Source organism: Plectropomus leopardus, chromosome 16 (assembly GCF_026936395.1).
Source record: "Plectropomus leopardus strain MGB_pleo_1.0 chromosome 16, ASM2693639v1, whole genome shotgun sequence".
Classification (NCBI taxonomy): domain Eukaryota; kingdom Metazoa; phylum Chordata; class Actinopteri; order Perciformes; family Serranidae; genus Plectropomus; species Plectropomus leopardus.
The window spans coordinates 24,966,334-24,988,658 of NC_142191.1; the positions used below are offsets into that span (position 1 = coordinate 24,966,334).

The following is a 22,325-nucleotide window of genomic DNA, read 5'->3' on the forward strand; positions in this document are numbered from 1 at the left end:
AAAATATATCTGGAAAAAAAGAGAGATGACTGGTTTGCTCTGTAGAACGCAATCAAATGTAGGTCACGAAATAGTATCAGGTGTTCATGGAAGACGGGAAACAACAGGTTAAAACCAGAGGGAAATCCAGGCACTCCAAGAGTATGAGAACATGAAAAATGAGGAGGAATTAATTTAAAAAGCCTTTATCATAGTGGATAAATCATTAAAAAAGCCCAAATGTTTCAACCAAACACCTGCCTTTGTCAGGGCTTCAAAAACAGAAGAATGTATTTGCTGGATCTACATGAAAAATGTACTTGATTTTATTAGTTATCCTTGACAGAATTGTGTGGGAATTGTGGCTGGATGAAACACGGAGCTATGCGCTTTGGTGTTTCTTGATAATTCCATCCAAAATCTGACTAAACCTGAAACTACAACAAAATAGTCTGTAGAAGTCTAAAGAAATCACTTTCCACCAGCATATTGGCTGTTTGTTCATTCAGATACTTGGTGCTATGAGGAGAAGCTCTGCTCTGTTTGTCTGTCTTTAACTGCGCTGTCAGGCAATCACCCTTTTGATCAACTATAATGAAACGCTGCTTGGTTGTCAAATAATCAGCTGTATTCTATAGTCAAAGGCATTCACTGCATTACATGATTTTTCAAAACTTCTGCTGCTGCAGTGTTTTAGATGGTTTAGATGATTTGCTTTGGTTTCATGAGAGTGTGAGACTGACCATGAAAGTGTATGTCACACGACAGTAGCATGAGACTCGGCAACCCAGAAATATGTTAAAATGCAGAACAATACACTCAACGTTATACACAGTCACACAGCAGAGGAGGGCTGCTTTCTCTGGAGCTGTACCAGCTGATCATAAACACATCCTCCCTCTGCAGCTACAGTCAGAACCTGGGAATGAATGTCCCTGTGTGACCGGTGGAGGCTGTGCTGCCTGCAGCTGCTATCAGAGCCAAGCACCGCTGATACTGATTGGGAATCGTTCTCCCGCTGATTGACAAACGGAGAATTTTTTCTTTGTGTTGGCACCCAATCCAACACTGTAACGTGAAATATTCACTTGAGTTTCAGTCAGTGTCTGATTTTCTTCTTCTCTTCATAACGACAGTGCCACCCCTTCAGACACTGTGATACAAACAAACTGAAGAGGTGATCTTCTCACTCATCTACGTCCAAAACTGACAGAGCAATCACACATCTCAGTCACACTGACCAATGGTGCCAAGTCTATCACTCACTGAAAACCCCAGGCAAAAATTGTAGTGAAATGTGACTGTTTTTTTCCACTCAACCAGCTTCATCTTCCTTTTGCAAACCTGAAAATACCTCACAGCAATTGTGGATGGTTTTAACAGTTTGTCCCACCCCTTGGGCTGTACCTTTTTATCATCTGAGGCCAAATGAGACTCTGCACTCAAACACTCACAAAGCTAAAGGCTCTGTAAGGACACGTATTGTGTCAAATCAGGTCACTTTCTTAGGTCATGGAGATTTTGAATCTTTTTCTACAGTCCTCCAGTCCTGTCTCCCTGCTGGGGGCTCTGGGGGGCCTGCTCCTCATCTATCTGTTCTCCACCTTCAGCCTCAGCTCCCAAGAGGACTGGAAAGAACCTCCAGGACCAAAACCACTTCCCCTACTCGGGAACCTGCTGCAGCTTGACCTCAAGACACCCTACAACACATTACTCAAGGTGAGGTGGTGCCATAAAGGTAACTTTCTTGTATGTTAGTTCATTGTTTATATACAGCATATGTCTACACTACACAAGGACCTATAAAAGGGGACTGTAAAGTGATAAAGAGGATGATTAAGTGTTGTTGTCACGGCAACAAAAGCAACACATGAATCAGAAACAGTCTTAAAGAGTCTTAAATGAAAATAGCAGGGTAAATCACACTTCTAGGACAGTCCACTGAGCTGAACGTCCGTGCCGATGACTCACCGAATCGATCCCTGAACCAATTGACAAGGATGCTCAGGTAGGAAACCAGCCAGGAAAGCGGAGCAGGTAAGCAGAGATCAGCCGAACTCACCCTAGCAATGGCGGACCTTGCAGGCAGGCTCGCAGAATACCACCTCTTCTCTGCGACCGGAGATCAGGAAAACACAGATCAAGCTCAGAGCCAGAAGACGGAAGGAAGGTCAGATAACCGGGATGGAGACAGAGCAGGTTGGTCAGAGACGGGCAGGTTCGGCAACAGGAGATCAGGCAGGAAAAGAACGCTGGAGAGTCTCGCATGGCAAAGAACAATCTGACAGTGAGGATGAGACACAGGACAGGTTACATGCAGGAGCAGGGGACTGGCAACAGGTGGGTATGATTACTGCTGATGAGGGTGCAGCCAGGCAGAGCGAGAGACGGGGAAACAGCACAGGTGGAGGTGATCAGCGTGATTACAGGAGAGGAAGCGGCAGTGGAGCAGAAGTGACAGTTGTGAGTCTAAATGATTAACTCCCACCACCCAGATGACCGCTTGGTCAGGATTTGAGGTTGTTTACTGTCACTGACCTCTTGTAGACACTAAGATCAACCTCATCTTGGTGTGCCCCAGCAGCACTACACCTCTTGTACCTACATGTATCTGGCAGGAGGTTGCATACTATACTGGGACATCATGAGCCGTAATTAAGTGTTACTTTGCTTTCTTTCTGCTCTCTCTCTCTCTATGTGTGTGTGTGTGTGTGTGTGTGTGTGTGTGCTAAAATGCACTTACAGTATTCTGTTTTTTCTAGCTTTCAAAGAAATATGGATCAGTGTTCACCATCCATATGGGACCAAAGAAAGTGGTGGTTCTGGCAGGATACAAGACGGTGAAGGAGGCACTTGTTAAATATGCTGACGAGTTTGGAGACAGAGATCCAATGAAAATTTTGATCGATAATAATAAAGGACATGGTAAGGAAATATCTCTTCCCTTTTTCTAATTCTGTCCAGCCTTCAACCCTCAGTCGTGTATCTTGCACTTTTTTATTGAATCACTTTTACTCAGGTATTACATGGTCAAATGGTGAAACATGGAAAGAAATGAGGCGCTTTGCCTTGATGAACCTGAAAGACTTTGGGATGGGCAAGAAGGCGTGCGAGGACAAAATCATTGAGGAATGCCACCACCTCATTGGAGTGCTTAAGAAGTTCAAAGGTCTTCTTTTAACATAATCAATTTGTGAGTAATATTTGGGGTGAAAAAAAACAATGCTGTAAATCTCTCCCTGTTTCCTTTTCTAAAGGAGAAGCTTTTGATACCACCCAACCAACATATTTTGCAGTCTCTAATGTTATTGGCTCCATGGTCTATGGCAGCAGATTTGAATACGATGATCCACAGTTTCTATGCATACTAAATTGCATAAGCACACGTGTTAAACTTGCTGACTCCGCTTCAATAAAGGTATCACTTTATGATTTTGTGAAACTTTTAATTTCAGTATAGAGACTGAAATATTAAATAAATAACACACAAAGGATTGCATCTGGAATTTAGATTTTTGTCTCCTGTTTAATAAAATCTATGTTAAATGTGATTATAAATGATAATGTACTGTAAATCTTCTTTGACAGGTGTACAACATGTTCCCACATCTCTTCAAATGGATTCCTAACAGGAAGGAATTCCACAGATTGGGTGACGTCATTGTAAAACAGAATTTAGAGATAATCAGTGGTTTGAAAGAGACACTCAATCCACAGATGTGCAGAAGCTTTGTGGATGCCTTTCTGGTTCATCAAAAAAATCTTGAGGTTGGAAAATATTTCCATCAGAATTAATGTTTTGGTTTATGTAGCTGTCTCTCATTGAGTCACAGACTCAATGAGAGACAGCTACAATAAACTTGAGGGAACTCTGTATCAAATAAATGGTATAATTAAACTTTCATTTTATGTCAGTTGTCAGTCTATACATGCACGACAACAGACAAATCTGTGTGCTCATGTTTTATTTGTTTTGGCAACTTGAGATCTGACAGACTAGTCATAACCATTTATCTAATATGAGGCATGAAATGAGAAGCCGACTGTGTTTGCTCATGCTGGCATAGTAGGAAATATTTATATGCTACGAAAATAACTTTTGAATGCCTGGTAGCCTGCAGAATGGAAACTAATTAGCAAGTTAGCTTTTGAGCCTGTGTTATTCTCAAGGTCTAAATATTCATTCATTCATTGTCCATAACCGCTTGTCCTCGTAAGGGTTGCGGGGGGGCTGGAGCCTATCCCAGCTGTCATCAGGCATGAAAGTCAGAGTTTGTGGGACCCATCCACTTCCCCTTCCACCCGCCCTATAAGCGCCTTTGCACATGTCATGTCACGTCATTACCGACAGCGTGACATCCTGATGTGGTACTGACATGTTTCATGTGTATGCTACAGATTCCGTCTGGCAGCATTCTCAAGTGACGCCCTCCGTGCACATATTGTGCAAACGCAGCAGGTGCTTACTGGCCGTCTGCCAGTGTAACACCACACCCATTTCTGGCCTGCCGCGGTCTCACCTGATGCTGTTTAGATAATTTAAAATAAACAAATTACCAAAATGTTGATTTCTTTTGCAAAAATTTGAAAAAGAAAATCTTTGGGATTGGATTTATTCTAAAAAATGCTCTGATAAATCTTTGCCTGCAGGAATCTGGGAATAAAAATGATCACTACAACGATGAAAACCTTGTGGAAACAATTCGGAATCTACTTGGTGGTGGCACTGACACAACAGCAATTACACTGAGATGGGGACTTCTGCTCATGGCCAAGTATCCAAAAATACAAGGTAAGGAGCTTAAAATGTCCACAACTTAAATGAATGAACAGATTTAATCCAAGCCACACTGAAAAAAATGTCTTCATACCAACAAAAGCTTTTTATCTTCCAGACCAGGTCCAGGAGGAGCTGAGCAGGGTTATAGGAAGTCGTCAAGTGCAGGTCGCGGACAAGAAGAACCTGCACTTTACCAATGCTGTCATCCATGAGACACAGAGACTGGTCGACATTGCCCCTGTGGCTCTTCCTCACAAAACTACCCGAGATGTAATCTTCCAGGGTCACTTTATTAAGAAGGTACGACTGAATAAAACACACAATATGTCTACCACACTGATTTTCATGCTCTAAATCAAAATGTGAAAAGTGCTACATGTAGCAAGCATTTAGTGTGAGAGCTAGCATGTTCTCACTGTCTTTTGGTGTCTATCTTTTGGAGATGCTATGCTATTACTTTTCTTTATTCTAGAATGTTTCTGTAATTTTATACCATTCATTTCCATCATTTTAAAACTATATTACATAATACATTCTCACTAAATTTACATTGGAAAGTCTATGGGAGCAATGTCTGAAAGGTGAAATCTCAATAAATGCTAAAGCATTCATACTTTATGGTCAGGACCCCCATCTAGAAAGCTTAACATGTTTAAACATGGTCCTGATAGTGCCACCATCCCGTCAGATCGATCTGTCTTGGATAATGGCATTTTGGGTTGTTTTTTTTTATATGTAGATGAACCTGTATGAAACTCCTGAATATGTTTTTGCTATCAATTACCATTTTTGTTTGTAAGTGGTTATCTTTACCCCTAATATGGGGCTAGTGCAAATTACAGACCATAACTCTTAAACAGTAGATTGGATTGCAACCAGTTTTTTGGAATCATGTACATACAACCAAACTGCGCAAGTGTGCAAAACTTTGAACAATTCTACACACAGGGGGGCGCTACAGCAACACTGAAGCACAATATTTTTGCAATTCTGTTTACTTTAATAAAATGAAACTTGGTAAACAAGTTTTTCATGAGCATATGCATGACATATTTAACAAAGGCACTAATTGCCCCACCTTGTAGCTATTAGTAAAGCACCACAATACTACATATTAACTGCCCTATTGTCTCAATGTAATATTCCATGGCAACCACATTCGGCAAAACAGAATGGGATGGTGAACAAGTCTGTGGCATCTAAAACAATTATACCTGTAGGTGGTGCTAAAATATTTGAAAAACTGATGTTGTAGCAACAACTGGCAGCAGCCACATCTGGGAGAAGCAGCAGCTAACAGTTTTCAGCTCACATGCATATTTTCTTCAGAAAACTTTATTGATGAAAAACATTTACGGGGGAAACCATCACCTATTATTTCCTGTTGCCTACAGGGAACCACAGTTTATCCTCTCTTGGCATCTGTCCTGTATGATGAAAGTGAGTGGGAGCACCCACACAGCTTTTATCCCGCTCACTTCTTGGACAAAGATGGAAAGTTTGTCAAGCGAGATGCCTTCTTGGCTTTTTCTGCAGGTTTGTAAATTGAGCAAGCCCTCTAGTTCATTATTAGTGTAATGACCGATGGCCTTAAGTTTCTACTCCGCTCTATCTGGCAGGTCGCAGAGCTTGTCCTGGAGAGAGTCTGGCCAGGATGGAGCTCTTCATCTTCCTCACCACCCTCCTGCAGCACTTTCGTTTCACTGCTCCTCCAGGAGTTTCAGAGGATGAATTGGATTTGTATCCAAGTGGGGGCTTAACCCGCCCCCCTTCACATCATAAATTGTGTGCTGTCTGTATTTGACAAGGATTGTTTGACATTATGTGCTGGCCCAGTGACATGAATTTTATTTTGTTCAACTTTGTTGTATACAGTAAAACGTCAAATCATGGGCAGGGCCTCTATTTACCTCAAATGCAGAGGGTACCAGGTCTTTATTTGTAGCAGGTTTATACAAGAGGGAGGCACAAGGAGGTATACAAGTACTAGCGTCAAAATATAAAGTATGAAGGGTACTTAATATGACCAAAGGTCTAATGGTCAACAAAACCTATAATTAGAAAATCACAAATTGCATGATTACAAAACAATATAGCATCGGTACAACAGTGTAAGGCAAGGCAAGGCAAGTTTATTTGTATAGCACGTTTCAGCAACAAGGCAATTCAAGGTGCTTCACACAGAACATTGAAATACAACAACAGGGGGAAAGGAAACACATTTAAAACATTATAAAAGAAGCATGTAAAAGGTGATTAAAAAAGGAAGGATAATTAAGATACAGATAAAGGAGATGCATATCAAAATGCCAGTCTGTACTAAGAGTCTTTCCATTCAGTGTGTAACACATTGCTGGCAGGGGGGTTACAAAAGGTCACACCCCTCCACACACACACACACACAGGCACAGCTTGTGTTTGTGAGTTTGGCCTCAAAATCGGGAGGTCAGCAAAGTTCCAGTTCTGTAGGTATGAGACCTCCACACAACATTTCAAAGTACATTTCACTTTGAATACGAAAATCAGTGAATGTGGTCCTTGCTTACAGTCTGGAGATGTGCGGATATGTCACGTGTTGGTTGTGCAACAAAGATATAAATTGTTATAAATTGAGATCTCCTGATGTCTCCTTGAGTCTTTGCAGGAGCTCAGTTGACAGCTCCTTGCCCCAAATGAGTCGTAAGTTAACTCAAACTGTCTGTCGGGCAATAAAATCTGTCGTAATTTAGTTCTGCTTACAAGAGTTGTAAGTTCAATGAGGCAGTTAGGTCCATTAGCTGACCCTGAGGTTCATCTAAGGAATCTCCAAAAGAAGTTTCAGTTTTGGGTAGGCATTTATATCTTCTTATCAAGAGTTGTCCTCATCATCTACTACAGTGAACAGCTTTTGAATTTTCAACATGGTTTGGATTCTATCATCTAATATCTGATCATCTGATAGCTTTTTCCATGAAAAGAAATAATGTGACCTGGTAAACTTACCTTCTGTTTACCCTCTGCAGATTTAAGAGGCTGTTTTTGTGGCCTTGTGCTGATAAATATTGCACCAGTGGTACTTTGTGAGCTTGAACACCGTGTCCATCTTCTGTACACAAAAGTAAATCATCAACATACTTCATCAGTCAACTCCTGCAGGAAGGTTAAAACCCCTCCAAGTCATCAGCTGCTACATAATCCCCTGGACTTTCCCCAAAACCCACTGGCTTGCACGTTTGCTCTGTGGAACGCAATCAGATGTAGGTCACAAAATAGTATCAGGTGTTCATGGAAGACGGGAAACAACAGGATAAAACCAGAGGGAAATCCAGGAACTCCAAGAGTATGAGAACATGAAAAAGGAGGAGGAATTAATTTAAAAAGCCTTTATTATAGTGGATAAATCATTAAAAAAGCCAAAATGTTTCGACCAAACACCAGTTCTTGGAGACATTTTTGGACAACTTGGGATGTTACTTTTGCCTGCCTATTTTTATACATGTAACAAGTTGCTCCTTTGTTGAAATTTTCTAGGGGGGTGCTACAGAGCCATTTTTGACAATATAAAACAACAAAAAAGACAATAATATTAATAATAATAATTATTATTTATTTATTTATTTATTTATTTATTTATTTATTTATTTATTTATTTATTTATTTATTTATTTTCGCCAGTTCCAGTATGTGTGCAAACTTTCATGAGTTTTCATGTGGATGTATGGTGTTTTTGTTAAAGTATCTGGAAAAAAAGAGAGATGAAAGGTTTGCTCTGTGGAATGCAATCAAATATAAACAAACAGAGCAAATCTTCAAATCCTCTCAAACTCACTTCACTTTGAAATGCTAGGGGTAATTTGTTCATATACCATGCATAAACTCGGCATCAATGCGGACTCAAGATGGAGATGCACCGAGGGGTGCAGCCCACTCTGTTGAACCTGTCCTCAGCGAGATGCAAAGCCGATTACAATATTCTGAAACTTTATGAGGAAGGGAAAAAGTAGACATGGTGCGAGGAAACCCTGGGATTGTGATACATTTAGAATTTATTAATTTATTCTTTTTTCTTCTTGGTGGAAATGTGGGTTTTTAATAAGGCTTGGGTTAGTGATCAGGTTAGGCTTGGACAGAAAATATGCCGTACCCTGTGTAGGGTCGGGCCAGATTACTTAGGCTCGTTCAACGCTTTGATTTCAAACATATGGTCCTCTGCTGCTCAAACTCGCCCTCAGCCATGTCAGATGGTTTCACACATAGCAAATTCAGAGTAGGACTTTGTGAGGCCTTTGCACCCACTAAACCTGCAGGCAGTGTTGGGGAAGTTACTCAAAAAAAGTAATTAGTTACTTATTACTAGTTACTTCTGTAAATTGTAATGAAATTACTTTACTAGTTACTGCATTTGAAAAGTAACTTCACGACTTATTACTTTACTTTCCCATTTCTTAATTTACCGAGTAGATACAGGACAGCAGTTGAAAGGAGCCTGTCGCCTGGGCATAGAGTGCATTTCACTCGAATATTTTTGTCCTTTCGAGCTATAAACTGAAAGTAGTGGGAATATCGCCACTGGCCGAACCCCCCAGTCTCCGTCTCCATTTCCCTCTCTCCTGTTCGTACCGGCAGCAACGTCATTCGCCCCTCTCTATGCAGCACGCATCGCGCACGCACACAGACAGCAGCCGCAGCACGCACATAATTCCTGCACCACTTAAACAGACAGACACAGCACAGGCAAACACGGCCTAGGTAACGCAGGAAAGCGCGTTCCTGTAGTCTAGTAAAGTAGTGTAGTTACCGATATTTTTAGAGTAATGCGTTACTTTACTTCGTTACCCCAAAAAGTAATATCGTTACAGTAATTCGTTACTTTGTAACTCGTTACCCCTAACACTGCCTGCAGGAGTAAGACAAAGATTTAGTACAATTCAACACACCTGCAAATGGTGAAATGCCCTCCTCACTGTCCTGCCAAGAACACAGAATTTTGGTGCTTGCTCCATGTTTGCATTTATTTCAATTACGTTATGTTAATATATATAGCACAAAATTAGATCCTGTCTCTTAAAAAATGTACACATAATGATTTTTCTTCCCCACTGATGACATTAACCCACTGTCTGTGTAAATGGTCAGTTTGGGTTGTTTGAGTTTGACAAAGCTGTCAAGTCTGTCTTATGCCAAGCTCATTGTGTCTCTTAGTCAAAGTCCATGGTCATGTGTCATATGTGGCACATGCATTGCTATTTGAGCATAATCAGGTTAATATACAGTAGCCTGTCGTGCCTAGAAAAGCCATCATCCATACCTTGGTGCACAGCTTTTGGATTTTCAACATGGTTTGGATTCTGTCATCTGAAATCTGATCATCTGATAGCTTTTTTTCATTAAAGGAAATAATGTGACCTGGTAAACTTGCCTCCTGTTTACCCTCTGCAGATTTAAGAGGCTATTTTTGCGGCCTTGTGCTGATAAATATTGCACCAGTGGTACTTTGTGAGCTTGAACACCGTGTCCATCTTCTGTACACAAAAGTAAATCATCAACATACTTCATCAGTCAACTCCTGCAGGAAGGTTAAAACCCCTCCAAGTCATCATGCCACACTGCTACGTAATCCCCTGGGCTTTCACCAAAACCCACTGGCTTGCACATCCAACTTCAAGAGAGCTCCCTACATGTAAAAACAAACCAGAACAGAAAAAATATATCTGGAAAAAAAGAGAGATGACTGGTTTGCTCTGTAGAACGCAATCAAATGTAGGTCACGAAATAGTATCAGGTGTTCATGGAAGACGGGAAACAACAGGTTAAAACCAGAGGGAAATCCAGGTACTCCAAGAGTATGAGAACATGAAAAACGAGGAGGAATTAATTTAAAAAGCCTTTATCATAGTGGATAAATCATTAAAAAAGCCAAAATGTTTCAACCAAACACCTGCCTTTGTCAGGGCTTCAAAAACAGAAGAATGTATTTGCTGGATCTACATGAAAAATGTACTTGATTTTATTAGTTATCCTTGACAGAATTGTGTGGGAATTGTGGCTGGATGAAACACGGAGCTATGCGCTTTGGTGTTTCTTGATAATTCCATCCAAAATCTGACTAAACCTGAAACTACAACAAAATAGTCTGTAGAAGTCTAAAGAAATCACTTTCCACCAGCATATTGGCTGTTTGTTCATTTAGATACTTGGTGCTATGAGGAGAAGCTCTGCTCTGTTTGTCTGTCTTTAACTGCGCTGTCAGGCAATCACCCTTTTGATCAACTATAATGAAACGCTGCTTGGTTGTCAAATAATCAGCTGTATTCTATAGTCAAAGGCATTCACTGCATTACATGATTTTTCAAAACTTCTGCTGCTGCAGTGTTTTAGATGGTTTAGATGATTTGCTTTGGTTTCATGAGAGTGTGAGACTGACCATAAAAGTGTATGTCACACAACAGTAGCATGAGACTCGGCAACCCAGAAATATGTTAAAATGCAGAACAAGACACTCAACGTTATACACAGGCACACAGCAGAGGACATGGTGAACATGGTGAACATGGAAAGAGATGAGGTGCTTTGCCTTGATGAACCTGAAAGACTTTGGGATGGGCAAGAAGGCGTGCGAGGACAAAATCATTGAGGAATGCCACCACCTCATTGGAGTGCTTAGGAAATTCAACGGTCTTTTTTTAACATAATCAATTTGTGAATAATATTTCTTTGTGAAAAATGAAAGCAATAATTTAAATGTTTTCCTGTTTCCTTTTTCAAAGGAGAAGCTTTTGATGCCACCCAACCAAGTGACAAACGGAGAATTTTTTCTTTGTGTTGGCACCCAATCCAACACTGTAACGTGTAATATTCACTTGAGTTTCAGTCAGTGTCTGATTTTCTTCTTCTCTTCATAACGACAATGCCACCCCTTCAGACACTGTGATACAAACAAACTGAAGAGGTGATCTTCTCACTCATCTAACAATACACTCAACGTTATACACAGTCACACAGCAGAGGAGGGCTGCTTTCTCTGGAGCTGTACCGGCTGATCATAAACACATCCTCCCTCTGCAGCTACAGTCAGAACCTGGGAATGAATGTCCCTGTGTGACCGGTGGAGGCTGTGCTGCCTGCAGCTGCTATCAGAGCCAAGCACCGCTGATACTGACTGTGAATCGTTTTCCCGCTGATTGACAAACGGAGAATTTTTTCTTTGTGTTGGCACCCAATCCGACACTGTAACGTGTAATATTCACTTGAGTTTCAGTCAGTGTCTGATTTTCTTCTCTTCATAACGACAGTGTCACCCCTTTAGACACTGTGATACAAACAAACTGAAGAGGTGATCTTCTCACTCATCTACGTCCAAAACTGACAGAGCAATCACACATCTCAGTCACACTGACCAATGGTGCCAAGTCTATCACTCACTGAAAACCCCAGGCAAAAATTGTAGTGAAATGTGACTGTTTTTTCCACTCAACCAGCTTCATCTTCCTTTTGCAAACCTGAAAATACCTCACAGCAATTGTGGATGGTTTTAACAGTTTGTCCCACCCCTTGGGCTGTACCTTTTTATCATCTGAGGCCAAATGAGACTCTGCACTCAAACACTCACAAAGCTAAAGGCTCTGTAAGGACACGTATTGTGTCAAATCAGGTCACTTTCTTAGGTCATGGAGATTTTGAATCTTTTTCTACAGTCCTCCAGTCCTGTCTCCCTGCTGGGGGCTCTGGGGGGCCTGCTCCTCATCTATCTGTTCTCCACCTTCAGCCTCAGCTCCCAGGAGGACTGGAAAGAACCTCCAGGACCAAAACCACTTCCCCTAATTGGGAACCTGCTGCAGCTTGACCCCAAGACACCCTACAACACATTACTCAAGGTGAGGTGGTGCCATAAAAGTAGTTTTCTTTGTTAGTTTGTTGTTTCTGCTCTTAAAGCTGTATTACCCAGTTAGTGTATGTCTACCCTTCAGCAGCTTTTATTAGAATCAGTCATAAGGTTCCTGTTGTCTTTGTGAAACTTTGATCCTGATTGATTTTTAGCCAGTAATGGAATAAATAAAGTTATGGTCAAAGAAGTGTAGTACATGAGGTGGTGACTACAGCAAGAATCCCCAGACAATTTTGATCCCTGTCACAAAAATATGGACTTTAAATCTGTTTTAGAGAAATTCTCAAACTTACATTAACACCAGGCCCCATAAAGGGGGACTGATCTAACTCCCCACTGCTCCTCTCTTCACCCAAGTGTAAAGACATACAGCCGCAGATTAGAACAAACAACCACAAAGCTGATCACCAATCTTCACCATAGGGTTTTCCGTTACCAAGCACCCATATGAACTGCCCTATGTTTGAACACAGCAATTGTTTTGGTTAATCCATGGCTTGCATTGAAGTCTTATCACAAGAAGCCAACAGAACTGCACTGTCTGCAAAGAGCAAACACCTCATTGAACACAATTGTAATTATTCAGTTATACTTCATTCCCACCGCAATTAGCAGGTGCACCCAGGTTTTTTAAACCTGGGTAGACCCACTAAATGGCTTTATTTCAAATGCCACTTTCAAATGACATTGACCTGAGTTCATTATTACCCCTGTTGTGACATTAAGTTGGGCATTTTTGCATGTCATGACATGACATAGAAAAGCAGCTGGTGTATATACAGCATTAACACCTAATTTAATTATAGTAGTACTGGAGTATATCATTTACATTTTAATTACGACTGGATCTTTAAAAAGACTTAAAACTGGATTACACAAACTTACACAAACTTGGGGTAGAGAAAACACTGGTGGAGTGTCATTCCAGTGTGCTTCAGCTGTACCTCTTGTTCCTACATGTATCCAGCAGTACGCTACGTACTGTAACTGGTACATCATGGACTGTAATTTGAAATGTAACATTGCTTTCTTTCTCCCATGTGTGTTTGTGTGTAATGAAAATGCACTTACAGTGTTCTGCTTTCGTTAGCTTTCAAAGAAATATGGATCAGTGTTCACCATCCATATGGGACCAAAGAAAGTGGTGGTTCTGGCAGGATACAAGACGGTGAAGGAGGCACTTGTTAACTATGCCGATGAGTTTGGAGACAGAGATCCAATGAAAATTTTGATCGATAATAATAAAGGACATGGTAAGGAAATATCTCTTCCCTTTTTCTAATTCTGTCCAGCCTTCAACCCTCAGTTGTGTAACTTGCATTTTTTTATTGAATCACTTTTACTCAGGTATTACATGGTCAAATGGTGAAACATGGAAAGAAATGAGGCGCTTTGCCTTGATGAACCTGAAAGACTTTGGGATGGGCAAGAAGGCGTGCGAGGACAAAATCATTGAGGAATGCCACCACCTCATTGGAGTGCTTAGGAAATTCAACGGTCTTTTTTTAACATAATCAATTTGTGAATAATATTTCTTTGCGAAAAATGAAAGCAATAATTTAAATGTTTTCCTGTTTCCCTTTTCAAAGGAGAAGCTTTTGATGCCACCCAACCAATGCATTATGCAGTCGCTAATGTTATTGGCTCCATGGTCTACGGCAGCAGATTTGAATACGATGATGCACAGTTTACATTCATGGTAGACTGCATGAACACACGTTTGAAACTTGCAGCTTCCCCCTTAATACAGGTATCATTTTGTATTTTTGAGAAACTTTTAGAGCAAAATATTAAATGAATAACACATGAACTTTTGCACCTAATAATAAGATTTTTTTCTCTTGCCTGATAAGATCTATGTTAAATGTGATTTTGAAAAAATGATACAAATATCTCCTTTGACAGGTGTACAACATTTTCCCATGGTTATTGAAATGGCTTCCTGACAGAAAGAAATTCCACAGATTGGATGCTGTCAATAGAAAACAGAATGTAGAGATGATCAGTCGTTTGGAGAAAACTCTTGATCCACAGATGTGCAGAGGCTTTGTGGATTCCTTTCTGGTTCAAAGGCAAAGTCTAGAGGTTGGAAAACATTTCTATAAAAAAATGTTTTTAGTTTATGTAGCCTAGGTATCGTGGAAAGCTGTTAATGATGTGCTGAATGTACACAGCAATCTTCTTCTGTCTCTCACTGAGGATAAACATAAGTAACTAGTTTTGCTGTTTATATGTGAACTCTATACATTTTATGTCAGTTGTCAGTATATACATGCATGAGAACAGACAAATCTGTGTGCTTATGTTTTATTTACTCCGGCATCCTGAGATCTTTCATGCTTTCTTTGTCATTGAGAACAACAGTGACATCAACTGCCATTTTAAGTGAGCTGAGGTTATAGGGTTATATGTCAGTTTACACAAATGTGATCCCAGCATGTTGATCTGCTGCATGGTCATCTGCTGCTGTTGATATTGATGCATTTCCATTCACATCAGCTTGTTTGTCTACCTCTTTCCATCTTCTATAAACTGCCAATTCCGGTTTGATTCCTCAGTGTAAACAGGCACACACTTCACATTTGTCTGTCATTCTGTGCTACGTCAAATGTTGCATTGCTCTACTTGGTCTGTCCAATTGCGTTCAAGGTCATTTGGTTCTATGCCCTTCAATAACACCACTTGAAAATAAAAAAATGAACTGAATTTGTTCTGGTGATATCAGGCCAAAGACGTGCTTCACTGGCAAAACAAAAATAAATGAAAAAATTGAATTTAAAATCGAAAAATTAAAAAAAAATATATCTTTGGAATCATATTTGTTTAAATAAATGCTCTGGCATATCATTATCTGCAGGAATCTGGAAATAATCATTTCTTTGATGATGAAAACCTTTTGATGACAATTCAGAATCTATTTGGTGGTGGCACTGACACAACCGCAACTACACTGAGATGGGGACTTCTGCTCATGGCCAAGTATCCAAAAATACAAGGTAAGGAGCTTAAAATATCCACAATTTAAACAAATAAACAGATACAATCCAAGCCACACTGTAAGAAAATTTTCTTCATGCAAACAAAAGCTTTTTATCTTCCAGACCAGGTCCAGGAGGAGCTGAGCAGGGTTATAGGAAGTCGTCAAGTGCAGGTCGAGGACAGGAAGAACCTGCACTTTACCAATGCTGTCATCCATGAGACACAGAGACTGGCCACCATTGCCCCTGTGGCTCTTCCTCACAAAACTACCCGAGATGTAATCTTCCAGGGTCACTTTATTAAGAAGGTACGACTGAATAAAACTAAAAATTAAATGTAGCAAGTATTTAGTATGAGAGCTGGCATTCTCTTAAACTACTGTAATCTTTCTGTATCTTTTATTTCACTGTTTTTTTTGTCTTCGAAACTTCATTCCAGTGTCCATATTCAGGAGGCACTATAATATAACTTTTACTTATTCTAGAATGTTCCAGTGATTTTATACCATTTTTATATTCTTTTAAAATTAGGAAAGTATTCAGATTTATAATGGAAAGTCTATGGGAGCAACCTGAAAGCTGAAATCTCAATAAATGCTGAAGTATGGTTAGGAGCCCCACCTAGAAATGCATATTGCCATTTTGTCAGTCAATTTCCGCTTCTATTTATTACATTGTATCCTTCTGCATCTGCTGTTTACACTCTGGGATGCCGCTACCATGATGTCAACAAATGCACATGGTGGGATCATGCAGCACACTGTTATGTTTTGACAACAGGAGCACATAGCAACCAACACCAGACCGTCAACTAACATGGCACGGGTGGTTAGGTTTAGGGACTGGAGGCACATGGTAAGAAGTAGAAAAAAACAAATCATATTCAGAAGAGACACAAACACTGGACTCCCACATGAAAGTCCGTTTTTTGTGCGACCCATCCACCAGCCCTTCCACCCATACAAAAACGATGCAACCACCTCTGCCTGGCCATATTCTTAGTTCAGCTTCCGTTTATTTCCATTCAAACACGTTAAAAACATGTAGGAATGAAACTGTCATGCACACAATTGTCGGTGGTGCTAAAATATTTGAAAAACTGCTGTTGTAGCTAACAGCTTTTAGTTTTAGCACATTTCCACAGAAAATGCAAATGTTCTACTTTCTTGATGTGAAATACTGTTTTTTGAAGGAGTTGTAGAAGAAGACCATCACCTATTATTTCCTGTTGCCTACAGGGAACCACAGTTTATCCTCTCTTGGTATCTGTCCTGTATGATGAGAGTGAGTGGGAGCACCCACACAGCTTTTATCCCGCTCACTTCTTGGACAAAGATGGAAAGTTTGTCAAGCGAGACGCCTTCTTGGCTTTTTCTGCAGGTTTGTAAATTGAGCAAGCCCTCTAGTTCATTATTATTGTAATGACCAATGGCCTTAAGTTTTCACTCCGCTCTATCTGGCAGGTCGCAGAGCTTGTCCTGGAGAGAGTCTGGCCAGGATGGAGCTCTTCATCTTCCTCACCACCCTCCTGCAGCACTTTCGTTTCACTGCTCCTCCAGGAGTTTCAGAGGATGAATTGGATCTGAGTCCACCTGGGAGCTTTGTCCGCTACCCTTCACATCATAAATTGTGTGCTACCTGTATTTGAGGAGGATTGCTTGACATTATGTGTTGACCCAGTAACATGAATTTTATTTTGTTCAACTTTTTTGTATTCCGTAATATGTCAAATAATGGTCAGAGCCTCTATTTACTTCAAATGCAGAGGGTACTAGGTCTTTATTTGAAGCAGGATACACTCAAAAAAATCAAATTGGATATATGTTACATTACATAAGTGTAACATGTAGCTTCTATAACATAAATTCATGTTTTGTGGATAAACGTTTTTGAAATCATTTAGTTTTACATGACATGCGGCAACTTAAAATTTACTAGATTAATTTATGTTCATACAATCAAATACTAAAGGGTTTAGATAGCAAACCATTCCTGATTACCCCTCCAGAGTAAAAGGTGGCAGTTTTGCACCAATGACGCTGGTTAAGTGCTATTCCAACAAAGTTTGTTTTGTGATATTTTTCCAAACTTGACACCAACTGGAGGTAAACTAAGTTGACATGTGCTGAATGTAAACACTCTTGATATGTCAAAAAGATATGGTTTAGTGGTATATATATTGCAATAAACTGACTTACTGTTCACCAAGAGAGAGTCATTTGGGAGGCCTTAGTTTGTTTGACTGTTGAATCATGGTAACAGCAAATGACATGTTTAGTTTTATGATGACTACTTCTCTTGCCACCACCTCAAATGTCATCAGTCAAGCCTTTATGACCTTGATGACGCCTTCAAGTGAAGACAGTATATTTCAGCTACATCACAAAATTAAGCGTGCACGTGTCATGTCATTCATACTTGCATGAACTCCTCATCGAGATTTTATCCAACTTCAATTTTTGTGCATAACATCTATAGCCTTTGCACTAAAACCTTGTTCAAAGCTTGAGTTTTCATATAAGAGGGGCCTAGGTGTCAAATGTCAGATTCGCCACCAAACAGGAAGTGGTTTGTATCTTCACTGTCATGGTCAGATAGTCATATCTGATCCAAACGTCATATATACCCTGGCATGTTTTTTCAGCTCATCTGTAGAGACATTCATTGTCTGCTGAAGTGACGGCTGACTTTTTCAAGCATTCTTAGTGCAACAACTTCACAACTTATAACAACCGCACTCCTCTTTGACATAGATGAGAGATTATAGTAAAAAAATTGAGAGAAGAGAGCTACAATACCCATCAACTCACAACACCATGTCCCGAAAACTGGCCAGCCACAGTGGCATGCACACAGTCTACCCACAAAAGTACACGCACACAATGACACAGGTGCTCCGTGGCGACCTGAAATAATAACAACATTTTAAAAAGGGGCACGGCGGCCCAAGAGATATCCCAAATCCCCTTGAAAAGGCACTTGTACTCACTTATTTGAATGGCTCTTACTGGTTAGGCCTGCAACAGAACAGAACAAGGGCAGGCGGAATTTAATATATTCTATACATTTAGGGAAAAAATGGCACATATATTTTAAAATTGATACGAAATTATAACACAATAACTAACTGTTGCTGTCACCATGGATAAATATTATTCAGAACGTTCTTACAAACTGGTAGTATGCACCCAAATTCTTACATATACTACTTATTTTGAGAGGCTGCAATCACATGACCAATGCACTGACAGAGGTAAAAAAGTATGCAGTCCAGAGCAGTCTTGTAAGGGGGCAGGTTGAGGTTGTGGGTGGGTCACAAAAACTCAGACTTTGGCCTGAAGACACTTAATCAGAACTGTGTTAACTGAAAGACACATCCTCAAAAAACTCAGTTGTTCACCAGCAAGGATGGTCATTTAAAAAAAAAAAATGTGCAAACTGTTTGAGAACGTTTCTAAATGCACAATTGCAAGGAATTTAAGGATTTCACCATTTACAATAGACAATATCATCAAACGATCCAGAGAAGGGACAAGGCCAAAAACCAACATCAAATGGCTATGACTTTTTGACCCCTCAGACAGAACTGCCTGAAAAACAAACATGGTTTTATAAATGATATCACTACAGGGGCTCTAGAAAACATTAAACCATTGTCAGCAAACACCATTCATCGCTGCATCTACAAATGCAAGTTAAGACTCTACTATGAAAGTGAAAGCCAAATATCAAATAAATAATTAGTCAATGCTTTATTTTACATATACAGTTTCAGACAATGTGTAAACAAAACACTATTCTCTTATTGTGAGTAATGGGGAAGTTTCGTGGTCATAGTAGTACCTTATTTTCAGTCTAAAATTAAATGTAATTTTACAATGTGATATGTATAAGGGGCATTTTCTTAAAATGATTTTTTTTCTCATAATTTGAGAAAGAAAACTTCACTTCAAGTATCATTTAAACCAAACATTCCAGTTTTATTCCTATATATATTCTGATATATCTATTTTATGGCAGCATATTTTCTGATCATATTTAACTAAATAATGGATTATTTGCATTTTTGAACAAAACATTTCAGAAAACTTGTAATACAAAAAAAAGTAAATGTCATAATCTAAGTAATCAACTTAGGAAGTTTCATAGTGATATCAATTAGTGAAAATTTCACCATAATCACCAGGCGTGTCACCTTAATTTTTCAACAACAATGCTTTGTATTTTAGCACCTAAATGTTGGATGTCACTTTGTCATTGAACTCAACAACAAGGAGATTCAAAAAGGTCCCTGTTGTCAGTTGCATCACCAGATACGGTTATGAAACTTAGGCCAAAAATAAATCAATGATTGATAGCTGAAGTCAATGGATTGCTCACTGTTATATACAGGGTTCAGTTCTCTATGAGTTGGTTTTCATACAGTAAAGGATAACCATAACCATGGCTGCCTCGTAAATCACTTAAGACATCTGTGAAGGATATAGAAAATGTGATTTTGTAGTAAATAAGTTCAAACTTGTGACAATGCTGGTATAACCGTTTGAAATGACGCAGCGTTGATTGGATTTAATGTGACAGCAAGATTCAGGAAATGTGTAAACTCTGACAAAGAGGCAGGAAGAAATTTTTAAAAATGAGTCACATTTTTTTTTACAGATTTGTCACAACTTTTTTTGGAATGTGTTGCAGGCATCAAATTCAGAATAAATGTATATTTACAAAAAAACAATAAGGTTTACCCATTTGAGGATTAAATATCTTGTTTTGTATTGCATTCAAGCTTAATACACCATGAAGAAAAATATGCATTTGAATCTTTTTACAGGATATTACATTATAATTGCATTGATATTGAAATTAATGCAATATGACACAAAATTATATAATTTTAAATAAAATTCTAAACTAAAGTGGAAAAATAACATTAAATTAGGCTTTCAGTCGATCCCCATACAATTCTTAGTCTGTGCTTTGTATGCTACAAAATGTTGAAAAATGAAAACACAATGAGAACCGTACTGTACACCGTCTTCTTTCACCCCCCCCAAAAAACAAAAAACAAACAGATAGGAATAAGAAGTAAAAAATTCCACGTGTCTAGTTAAATTGTTTTGTCTTTTTAAAATCATAAACAGGCAATGTAATAAATCACCAAGTCCAACAATGTAATAGAACAACCAGTTTAATGCTAAACAAAGCAAATCCCACTCAAAGTTGAAACAACAACTCAGTGCTTGGCTCACAACTGCAGAGGCTGCTGGGATCATCATCTGCCTCCATCGTCAGTATTTGATTGCAGAATACGTCACTTCCTCCTCTTTTACCTTTATGGCAAAAACCGAGGGTTTTACATGATTCACACAATTAGCTACAAAATTATCTAGATTTACAGTAAATGTGTGGTGAGCCTGTTTGTTTTCATCGATCAGGACAAAAAAAGGTTGTCATTATTCTGAAACAATCCATACCAAACTGGGAAAATGATTTCATCACGAAGCTGACTTTGTGTGCAGGGTCATTGTTTTGTTTAAACAGGGGAAAAAAAATGTTGCTACATTTTGCCTGTCTGAAATATAATTTTCAGATGTGGCATTAACTTTAAAAATTAACAACAAATTATGTGTGCATATACTGTTTAGTGTAACTAATGAATCTGTTCTTCATGAAAATACATTCTGTAATTGGACTGCAAAGCAAACAGATAGAGAGGAAAGAAGTAGAAAACAACAGTTTAATAAATATAAGGGTATAAAGTCACCCACCTGTATGTGAGGAGAGGCCTTTTGATTAGCGTGGTTAACAGTTACATAGGTCAGATTGCTTTCTGGCTCAACCTAAGTGCAAATGACACAGTAATTAATAAAATGAAAAATAAAGTGTACACAGTATTTGCCTGTATTTGTCATATGTGGTTGTGTTTTTTTTTAACCTTATTTGACAATATTTATAGTAAGTGCATTTTAACTTTGGTTTTACATAGACATTGACCCTCTAGATTCGTAATGTTGCAATACAGCTTGTGTCCACCTGAGGGCAGCAGTGAGAACAGATATTCATCGTTATGATGAGAGTTTTTTTTTTTTTCATAGACTTAACTGAGTTTAATGGAATCATCTGAACCTCTTTAACATCTTTGTTACTTTATAGGCACCATGTCAGTGGGAAATCCTGGACTGTTAGGATAAGTCTACTCTCCCTTCTGGGGATGAATCATATGACATTGACTTTTATGTAAATTAGGCATGTGGTATGAGGTGACGTTACATTACTAACAAACTTTTAAACATTTTAATCCAAAGTAGTAAGTTTTTCTTGACTTCAACACATGCTTTTGTTGCTTTAACTTAAGAAAGTAAACCTTAAAACTTCGTGGGTTTTGTTTGTTTTTAATTGTTTTGTTTTGTTTTACCAACATTGTAAGTTTATTTTGAAAAAGAATGTATCCAGTTAATATAAAGAAGGCTGCATCTTTCCATTGAATATGGAAGGGACATAATGCATAATGCATGTAACAAGCATAAATTGTCATGCCGTCCCTGGTGGTCCAAAAATGACGTACACTAGAACATCACCAACTGACACTTAGGGCCAGTAACCAAACATCGATATTCGACAAGTTGAGAGTGAAAAGGTATTTGTCATTGTCATAACCATCTATAGCTCTTCGAAACCTAAGCAAATTTGCTTGATTTCTTCCAAAAACATTGGAGAGTGACAAGAG

At 39.1% G+C, this 22,325-nt stretch overlaps 3 protein-coding genes across 6 annotated transcripts in view; 2 read left to right on the forward strand and 1 right to left on the reverse strand.

Moving 5' to 3' along the window:
• Window positions 1-22,325, reverse strand: part of LOC148186909 (uncharacterized) — a 50,535-nt gene that overhangs the window by 19,181 nt on the left and 9,029 nt on the right. For 3 of the 4 annotated variants that reach the window (XM_088089150.1, XM_088089151.1, XM_088089148.1), the window contains exon 7: window positions 21,367-21,438. In XM_088089150.1, coding sequence (XP_087945276.1) covers window positions 21,367-21,438 — 72 coding nt within the window. Of the gene's footprint in view, window positions 1-20,770; window positions 20,929-21,366; window positions 21,439-22,325 lie in introns of those variants that run through there. The other variant, XM_088089149.1, reaches the window with a different exon arrangement.
• LOC121963210 (cytochrome P450 2K1-like) lies at window positions 1,423-7,372 on the forward strand. The gene is made up of 9 exons (XM_088089132.1): window positions 1,423-1,698; window positions 2,742-2,904; window positions 2,999-3,148; window positions 3,237-3,397; window positions 3,568-3,747; window positions 4,630-4,771; window positions 4,875-5,059; window positions 6,154-6,295; window positions 6,379-7,372. The coding sequence occupies exons 1-9, from the start codon at window positions 1,492-1,494 to the stop codon at window positions 6,561-6,563; spliced, it is 1,515 nt and encodes a 504-aa protein (XP_087945258.1). The 5' UTR covers window positions 1,423-1,491; the 3' UTR covers window positions 6,564-7,372.
• Window positions 12,352-17,795, forward strand: LOC121938513 (cytochrome P450 2K4-like). Its single transcript, XM_088089163.1, has 9 exons — window positions 12,352-12,612; window positions 13,714-13,876; window positions 13,971-14,120; window positions 14,213-14,373; window positions 14,529-14,708; window positions 15,481-15,619; window positions 15,725-15,909; window positions 16,840-16,981; window positions 17,065-17,795. The coding sequence occupies exons 1-9, from the start codon at window positions 12,406-12,408 to the stop codon at window positions 17,247-17,249; spliced, it is 1,512 nt and encodes a 503-aa protein (XP_087945289.1). The 5' UTR covers window positions 12,352-12,405; the 3' UTR covers window positions 17,250-17,795.